The sequence below is a fragment of the Corvus brachyrhynchos genome, unplaced genomic scaffold (genome assembly GCF_000691975.1).
Source record: "Corvus brachyrhynchos isolate BGI_N302 unplaced genomic scaffold, ASM69197v1 scaffold331, whole genome shotgun sequence".
NCBI classification, from domain to species: domain Eukaryota; kingdom Metazoa; phylum Chordata; class Aves; order Passeriformes; family Corvidae; genus Corvus; species Corvus brachyrhynchos.
In genome coordinates this window covers 2,367,771-2,377,732 of record NW_008237229.1, presented here as the reverse complement: position 1 = coordinate 2,377,732, position 9,962 = coordinate 2,367,771, and the positions used below count along the sequence as shown (strand labels likewise).

At 37.0% G+C, this 9,962-nt stretch overlaps 1 protein-coding gene across 1 annotated transcript; it reads left to right on the top strand.

Moving 5' to 3' along the window:
* Nucleotides 1-349: 349 nt before the first annotated feature.
* FAM210A (family with sequence similarity 210 member A) lies at nucleotides 350-9,956 on the top strand. The gene is made up of 5 exons (XM_008630078.2): nucleotides 350-372; nucleotides 4,099-4,206; nucleotides 5,427-5,899; nucleotides 8,014-8,125; nucleotides 9,124-9,956. Exons 3-5 carry the CDS (start codon nucleotides 5,451-5,453, stop codon nucleotides 9,421-9,423), a joined length of 861 nt encoding a protein of 286 aa, XP_008628300.1. The 5' UTR covers nucleotides 350-372; nucleotides 4,099-4,206; nucleotides 5,427-5,450; the 3' UTR covers nucleotides 9,424-9,956.
* Nucleotides 9,957-9,962: the final 6 nt, after the last annotated feature.

Below are 9,962 nucleotides of genomic sequence, written 5' to 3'. Positions count from 1 at the left end.
TTTTTTTTGTTTAAATACTGTCAATTAGTTCTTTAAAAGAACAATTTAAGTCCACAAACAAGCTTTGGGGTTTTTTATTATATTTAGTAAAAATGTAAGCAATATGATGGTGTTATTTATTAAACTGAGCTGCTTGGATGAGATCTCGATATTTGCTTTTTATGCAATCTAAAAGATGAGTTGAAAAGGATTTCTGAAAACTTGGTTTCAGAAACCTTACAAAATTTTTCTCTGTCTGCCACACACAACCTTCAAAGTTTTCTTGATTTTACACTAAATATGACAAGAATGTAAATTAATTCTCTTTTTTTCATAGAAAGGTGCCTTGGGAGTGGAAAAAGCTCATGGATTTTCATTGGGAACTCTCCTGTGGTATAATTAATGTTCTTTTTTTAAACAGTAACAGAACAAGTGAAAATGTTTTAAAGTCATCCATATTTACATATTATGTCCAGAGTGTTTCTGCTATAACTGGGAAAATAAACCAGTGTTCTCTACATATACCATACCCTCAGTTCCCTCAGATGCTTTCTGACCTCTTTTACAAAAGAATTTAACACTAAAATTTTTGCCATCTTATATCCACCCCCCTTCTCATGTTTTAATTTCTCTGGTAACTCGAAAAACATTAATTGTAACAGGGTAACCATTTTTATACAAATTATCCTGGCAAAAGTTTCATGTGACAGCATCTCTGGCATGTTTTCTCTTTCCAACAGCAAATATCCACAGCAGCCTTTGCCATACCTATATTGGCCAGGCTTGTTACTTCTGTGTTTTCCAAAGATTCTCTGGGGTCTTTTGGCATAGAATGTTAGCACACATCCAAAGCCAATGACTTTGTGGTAGTCACATAAAGCAGCTCCGTAACATTTCAAATTCCTGAACTTTTGCTGTCCTCAGGAACAAACAGCAAATCTAATATCTACTTCCTAATTATCACTGGAAAGTAGAGTGAATGCAAGAGCTAGGATGCTCCTGCAGTATATCAGATTTATGCCAAAGCTGATCTGAATTGTAACACAAGTACAGAAGTTTCCTAAACAAAAACTCCAGCACTGTAATGAGAAGTTGACCTATACTTTTCCTTGAGAGGCCCTTAGAGCACTCCCTTTATGTTAGAGGCCTTGTTAACAGCTCACCATGGGACCAGGGGTGCCTTCAGGAATTAAATGGATGTCCCAAGAATCCCAACCAGGAGTTTGTCCTGAACAGCCAAGATCTCTACAGCTCAGTTTACAATCAGCTGGAGATACTACCAGTTAGCTGGGATGTGACAGTGCTGAAGAGACCTTATCACAAGTGTTTGTATAGCATTTCATGGTTCGTGTAGCTAGTATCTGTTCAGTCACTGACCACATGGGATTCTTGGAGCAGAGAACTTGGAGCTGTATTTGTCCTTAGACATAATCTTTTTTTTTTTCTTTGTGGCATTTTTAAGAGAAAACTAATATAGAAATCTAAGATGCTTTAAAACACTTTTCCCCTTGCCCCCACCCCACAGACAAGCTTTCCCACCTTGGTATCTGGAGCTTGTACCTTCTTGTCCTTTTCTGTACCTTTGCAGCATGATGCAACAGCAGGAAAAAAAATGAAACACATTAAAATGAAGAAGCAATTTTCCAAAAGTCACTAGGTGCAATTTTGGGTGACATTCAGGTTACTGTCCCGACTTCCTTAGAATCTGAGTGGTTTTAACAACCTTAAGTTACAGGGACAATTGTATAACTTGTATAGCTCCAGTAATTTCTTTGAGAAGTATTATGCTTAGAGAAGAAAATTGTGTCTCAAGTCCATAGGCTGACACACTTCCGGCTGCCTGTTGAGTGCATAGAGTACTAGGAACTTCCTTTCACTAACTGTGAATTAAAGGACAAGTTTCTCTGTATTCATCTTCTGTTTTAGAGAGATGAAACAGCTAGTTTCATATTTATTTGGACCCCCAATTATAATTATTGTGCACTTTATCTGTCCTGTTAAAGATTTGTTTGCATTGTTGAGTCAAGTAACTAAAATATTACAACTGAGCAGCTGCACCCATCATCACTTTAAAAATATGTTTATTTAAAATGAATTTACAAAGTATATGCTGTATTAATCTGTTACTTTATTCATGTGCCCTTCCTACATCATGCTGTAACTGCTATAATACTTCCCTCATGCCAGTGCTTCTGGATAGCAGTGTAATCCTCAATGTACCAACGCTTCAAAAGGTCTCTCCTTTGTTCATTTAGATAAGCAAAGCACATGCCTGTGACAAACACTAAGGTCACTAGGAAAATTTGAAAACCTTGTTTCAAAAAACATGTTTTCTTTCATTCTCTCAAACATAAGCACTATCATATCTTAGTCTTTCCTTATATATCAAGCTATTGTGCTTCTCCTCATTTTAAAGTGGAGAAAGAAAAAGTAAGCAGTTGTGCAGAATATTAGCTAGAACCATACTGTCTGCTTACAAGGTGCAAAAACCTTTTCAGGATCTAGTGTAGATGTTATGGGAACATTCCTTTTGACCTGCCAGGTCATGCATCATGGAAAAAAAAGCCTTTAATTAATGACTTTCAAGTCCATCTGAGAATATAGGAACAAAGAGTAGCATGGCAAGTCTTATAATAGCCCCAGAAATTTCTCTGCTTTAAAGCCATTGGTGACATTCTATTTTTAAGTCTTACACAGTGCATGTAACTCAGTGAGCAAAGACCTTGAAACTCATTTACTGATCGCAGCAGTGTTATTGTGCTGCCGGATGACCACTGGACACAGTGGTGACCCACACTCAGGAGAATGGAGCCATTTCCTGCCTCATTGTTCTGCAGCCACTGCAATGGGTCAGAGGTGTTTGGACAGTGCTGGAATGCAAAACCTAGAAATGGTGCTCTGAGAAGTGCCACTGTGTATGCACTACAAGAAATGGAAAAATTCAGAAATGCTTGTTCAGCTTCTTAGTCCTGTACCGAAGAATGATCTCTCCAAGACTGCTGGAATGCAGTGTCCTGCTAATAACATTAATGACTCAAAATCAGAGTGCTCACCATGGTTTCCCTCATGCTGTATGGTGGCAATTTGCAAAGCTTGTTTGGAACAAGTATTTTTCAATAGGCCACTGGTGAACAGTAGAAGTCTGACTCAAGAGCTTCCAGATTCCTATAGATGGATGCCTTTTACTACATCTGCTGGCTGGATACTGAGAAAATCTACTTATGGCAGATGCTCAGTTTTGTGTACTATTAGTGAAAGGGGAAAACAGTTCTCTGTGGAGAGTGTTATCCCTCAGGAAAGAACTGTAATTGGCAATAGGCAAGGAATGCAGTTTTCGTGTTCCAAGTTTGTTGCTACAATTTCTATAAATCGGTTAAGTAGTTGGCATATGACAGAGTGCCATCTGAACACTTGAGTTTTTCTGAGTGTTTTCACTACTTCTTGTTTTGAGAAACAATTGCATTTGGATTTCAGAAAGCAGCAAGAATCTCTGCTTCTTGTAAAACTAGAGAAACCACAAGCAGTTGCTGCTTCCAGTGAAGTCTTACAGAAAACCGAGTTGTGGAGAGCCACTACCTGTAGCTGATTTACTGCTCCATGAACAGCAGCAGCACTTCTTGACTCTGAGTTCATAACTCAATAGGATGGAGTAACTGCTTCCTTATATAGAGACACAAGTTCCTTTTTTCCCTGCTGATGCAGTACCTCCTGTTAGTAGGAGTTCAGCAAAAGTGTATGTCTGCGCTTCACAATGTAGAGGTTCCCAGGGAGTTTGAAACCATTACTCTATTCCCCACATCAAACACTGTAATTCTAGTAATTGCCATTAATTCAAACACAACAGTAGCATAAAACTACCTAGAAAACATACAGGCAGGAATGTTCCAACAGATGCATTTGGATTATGAAACTTTCCTCTCTTGGAAGCAAACAGTAATTCACAGTTGAGGAGCTTCAAAAATTACACAGGAAAAAATCTTCCATTAGCATGTCAGTATTGGAAAGGGAATTTGCGCCAATAACTTCTTCAGTAGCAAGGTTTCAGGCTGCCCAAAAATCTTCATAGGATTAGTTTGTTGTTGTTGCTATTTCTCTAAATGTGCCCTTTTTTCACTTCAGCAGAGTCATCAATGTGTTCAAGATATATATTTGAAAGGTGGGGAACTAGTGGAAGAGTTGCAACTTTTTGAAGATACAAACCTTACCATATCTAGAAAGGAATAAAGGGTATGTATGGTTTCACTTTTTTTTTAACTTCTGCGTATGTTAGGAAGTATTGATCATTTTCTGCAGCCTAGATAAATTCACTACTAAAGCATCTGACTGAAATATATCTAAGCCTGCAGATGAAGGGAAAGCAGAAATGAAGCTTCAATTAAATTTGAATGATTTCTAGTTTGGATAAAGAATTATTATGACAATTAAAAGTAGAAAAGCATTAGGAATATACAAAACTTGTAACTAGCTTAAGTGGCATTTGTTACATCAATGTGCATCACCTTTTTTTTCCTTTCTGGAGGTAAGGAATATTAGTTCTGTAACTTGCAGGCATTGAATAAAGGAAAGGAGAGAGTATTTCATTCGCAATTTCAAAGCATGCATTTTGGGGGGGGAGAAATTATTTCTTGATGTCTATGAATGCGAAACGAAATTCCTTTCTTCTTTGTGGGGAAACTCTCAATAGTTATTTCAAACTTTCAGGAGTAACTGGTAAGTATTCAAAATCATAAAGTTAACTGGGTTATTCCACTGTTTTATAATATTCTTTGCATTGCAGTATTTGGAAAATTGCAGTTCAGTTTTGCTCATGTTAATACATGACATTAAACAGTACCTTCCCCCTTCCTGACAGATGTTACTGGCAGGCTGATACAGTTAGGTTTGTTACTATTTAGGCTATTGCTTGATTATTATTAATTATTTCTATTGGGTTTTTTTCAACTGTATGAACTTTTACTGAAAATAGTATGGAACATAAAAAATTTTGCCAAAACTAAGAATGCACTGACACCAAAAATACATTTTAATTGTATTTACTTCAGTGAATTTATAATGCATTTATGTAGGCTCAAAGTATCACTCAAGCTATCAGTTGCTACTATAAGTGAAGGGTAGCTTTTCAATGGCTGTGCCAGGTTGTGTAGATAAAAGCAGTAGATAGTACTAAACTCTTAAGGGTGTTTTTAGGGAGTAGAGTGATCATTTAGCAGTGAGGAGCAGAGTATGTTAAATGAAGGGGCTATTTTAGTTCAGAATACTGAAGAAATTAGATGGAAAATAATTTCCTTAATTCTAGAAGGTAACAGTTTCTGCAAAGAAAGGTAAGGAAAACCCTTTTAAAGTAGAATAGAAAGCTGTTTTAAATTTGAGAATTTCAAGTGGCATTGGAGCAAATAGAAATCACATCATTAAAATGCAGTTTGTTTACTCTTGTTTCTTCTCTACAGAAACTTCATCCACACTTCATCAAAATGCAGCGGAGTCTGTTACATTCTGCATCTCAGCTGGCGCACGGGACGTGTTGGTTCTTCCCTCGCACTGGTGTCTTTCAGTGCTTAAAAGGACAGTCTGTGTTGTCTAATGTGGGATGCAAAGTGATTCTGGCATTGGACCCTCCTAAACGATGTCTTCATGCAGGTGCAGCTCACTTTGCCTCAGAGAAAACTGCTTTTTCATCACAACCAGCAGACTCTTCTCACAAAGTACCAGAAGAGAGAAATCCTTTGCATTCAGTCACTGATGCGCCCAAGCAGAGCCCTGCAGAGTCAGATTCTTCAGAACCCGATCCATTACAAGACAAATCCATTAGTCTCGTTCAGAGGTTCAAGAAAACTTTTAAGCAGTATGGAAAAGTCATGATTCCAGTGCACCTTCTGACTTCCACTGTATGGTTTGGATCCTTTTACTATGCAGCCATGAAGTAAGTTGTTATTTTGTTGCAGTGCTCAAAACCGTAGTTGAATTGAGGCCTACTTTCACTAGTGAAAGGACATATAAATTATTATTGCATGTTAAAAAGTGCCTTTATATGTAAAAGAGAAATGTGGCTACATTTTTGACTAAAGCATAAGATTAATATTGAAAGTATATAGGATTCATGAGACTGTCATGTACATACTATTATCATGCAGTTATTGCTATGTACCAGGTATGTTGCTAACATTTAAAGGAATGCTCATCTCCCCAAAACGATGCATGGATGTAAACAGCATTGAAATTATTAGTAACTTCTCAAAAGGTAAAGATAGGGATTTGGAATCCTGATTATGAATGGCCAGCTGAGATCTTTATAGACCTTTTCTTCTTTTTTTGCCCTTGGACTTAAAGGTATTTTACCACTTCCTTTCCGCTTCATCCCCACTCCTCCCCCATAACTGGATTTTCATTTCATGGATTTACCTCACTTAGCTGTTCACAACCTATGTGTATCCCTTCCTTTTTTGTTTCTGTTTCCTGTTTTTCCTGCCATCCACTGAAAAAATTGCTTCTGTAGACCATACTTTTAATTGGAAATTAAATATTTGTGTGGTTAAAAAAAAGAGAGATAAACTAAGTATTCTAATTTTAGTTTATTTTAGTTATAGCATGTGCTACATACCATTCTGGAAAATGGCACTTATTAGAAAAAAACTACTACATCAATTATGAGCTGCTAGTTTGCTAGTTCAGATGAAAGAGGCTTTATTTATCTGGAAATAGTTTGCTAAATATGAGCAAATGTTTATCTCTGGACTGCTGGTGTTGTATATTTAATAATAGAAAGCATGAAACAACGATGGTTTGTGGTAGCAAGGATGGAACTCTGACATCAGAATGCCTTACTGCACAAGTGTTTGTTTTAGTTACTCTAACCAGCTGGCATAATTGCCCTTTCTGGGAGCTATAGATCTAAATGTCATTCTAAATTTAGCTCATGTCAGAGGAATAAAGGTCTTGAGCTATAAAAATATTTTGCTTTGGATGAATTCAGGTTGATGCTTACATCCAGACATTTCAGATTGAGGGAAGATTACTTTTCTTGAAACTCTAAAGCCTGCTGCTAAAGTAGGTATTTGGCAGAAAACAACTGAAATATTCAACCAGAAACTAATTATAACAAAGCTTCAGTTTGTTATGCCACAGGAGCAGCACCCTCCTGAAGTGGAAAAATAACTTTCAGAATGACTGTTCATACGAGACTAAACAGTGGTGGTTTATGAAACAGCACAGTTAGCGCTGTCTTTCAGCTCTTACTAGGTCTCCATTTCCTACTCTGGGAACAGGCCCTCAGACTGTAGGTTCTAGTAACGGTTGGTAGATTACTGCCTCTTCCTGTTCTTGATACTAAAGTGACTGCATGCTCAGAAGAATGCTTAAAATACTAAATAGAAATGGATAATGGTACTAATAATACAAAATGTCTAAATATTGGAAACTCAGGTCTTCTGTAACTGTGTGTAGCTTTCTCCTATAATATAAAGATGAGCTTTCTTTTCTCCTTTGGTGCTTCCCTGGATTTCAAATAGAAGGAAATTGTGATTGGAGCTCCCTCCACCCATCTTATATCGACACAGTAGAGCAACTGAGCACAAAGCCCCTGAAGTCTTGTCCATGTAACATGTTGCTTCCTTTTCTTTTGCCACATTCCATTTGTTTGATATATTTAAAAGTGAATAAAGAACATTGTCTGAAATTTTAAAAAGAAAAAATAGGTAATTTTGGGCAAAACAGAACATGAAATCAAATGTGCACAGCTGGAGCCTGAGTAGCTGTCTTACCACCATTACATCTACTTACCTTCAAACATAAACTGGGACACAGGTAAGTTAGAAGCTATTCCCACCCAACAGGGATAATATAAATGGGTCACCTTTTGAAATGCTGAAAAGAACATTAATTTTCCTGTGGTCAGAAACATAAATCCTGTAAGTACATTGCTTAGATAAAAAAACATTTTGTTGTCAAATTACAAGGTTTGTGTAATAAGGATAAAAATAATACTCAAAATTACTTGCAAATTCTAATTCAAGTTACCAATGTTTTTCTCTTTTATAGTGGAGTAAATGTTGTTCCATTCCTAGAGTTGATTGGCTTACCAGACAGTGTAGTAGACATCCTGAAAAATTCCCAGAGTGGAAATGCACTAACTGCATATGCATTATATAAAGTAAGTATAATTCTAGTTTGTAAATAAGCTCTAAGTCTTGCCTGGTGAACTAAACAGGGTTTACTTGTTTACAGCAGAAAGAATTAATTAGCTTTCTTCGATAGTTACAAGTACTTGAGCATTCATTTTTGTGGTAAAAATAGTCCCATGCAAGTTGGTATGTGTTCTGTGTTCCTTCAAGGAGTCTATCTGTATTTCTAAAATAACTTCTTTGCTGCAGAGCTATTGCAGCCCTCTGAGATTTAATGACAGTTAAGTTATTCTTCTGTATCCCTGACATAATTAGCAGGGACAAAGAGTCTAAAATCTAAACACCACACTGAATTCCAGCTAAAAGTACCATTATTTTTATCCTAGATGATTTTTTGTCTTCCCCTTAGCTGTCCATCACTCGCAAGCATTTTCATTGTCCATTTGAATCAATTGCTTACATTCAGATTTGGGTTTCCTTTTATTGCTTTATATGGGCAAAGTCTGTGTTTGGGAAACTTGAAACATGTCCGACCATGCAAAAACAAGGTACCATACTTGCTGTACATGCCACTCATTTGTTTTGTTTCCAAATGTGATGTGCTTCCTGCCTGTTATTCAAAGGGGTTGAAAGACACCAATAAATAAATGTGGTTAAACATAAAGATGTTGTTATAGCTGGGAGATCTGGCAGTGTTGGAAGGAACTCAGTTTTCACATGCAGTCTGTTCTGAATTGTATTGAGATGCCTAATGCTTGTCCTACAAGCTGCACAGGGAGAGTTTGTGTGATGATCATTTTTTTTTAAGGGAAATCTAAGGCCCTTGCTGGCTCTGACAAAATGATACTTTAAAGTTAAAGGTATGTATTTCTAGGGGACACACTGTAAACTGGCTTATTTCCTTATAAATTGAAGATACCTTTAGAATCTGAAACTGGTCAAAATAAATTTTCAACATCAAAAATACCTTTTGCTGGATGTTACTGTCCTGTTTTATTTATGTGGTGTGTTCTCTGCTTTCTTTAAGATTGCAACTCCTGCCAGATACACTGTGACTTTGGGAGGAACATCCGTCACTGTTAAATATCTACGTAAGCATGGCTACATGTCCACACCACCACCAGTAAAGGAATACCTACAAGACAGGATGGAGGAAACAAAGGATAAGATTACGGAGAAGATGGAGGAAACAAAGGATAAAATTACAGAGAAGATGGAGGAAACAAAGGATAAAATAACAGAGAAGATGGAGGAAACAAAGGATAAAATTACAGGGAAGATACAAGAAACCAAAGATAAAGTTTCATTTAAAAAAATAAAGGAGTAGGAGAGATGCTTAATTTTTGGATATATCAAACTTAGCACTTTAACCCTTTCTGAGGCAGGATATGCAAAGTGCACTTCTGAGCTTCTTTTCTTTTTTTCTTTCTTTTCTTTTTCGTTGCTCCTTGTCTGGAGACTACAATTGCTGTGTGGATTTAAAGGTTAAAGTTCCCTGGGGTAGAGGTTGTGACTATGTTTCAATATACAGAAGGAAAAGTGAATCTCAGAAGTTAACATGTCCCTTGGTAATAATGTTAACAATTACTCTTCCCTCTTTTTTTTCCACACCCTCCTCCTCAAAATGAAGGTGATTTCTGCAAAAAGCCACTACTCTGTTCTTCTTCCATCATAGTGCACAGCCATTGTTCCACTAAGCCGAGCCTTCCATTAAATGAGAATGACAATTTCTCTGTTGGGAAGGGCAACGTGTAGGTTTTTAGAGTATGTGGACCCAAGCCTCTTCAATTGTGATCATCTCTCAACTTGGAGCAGACCATTGTCACTGATACTGCACATGAAGGAATTGATGGATCAGCTACTCAG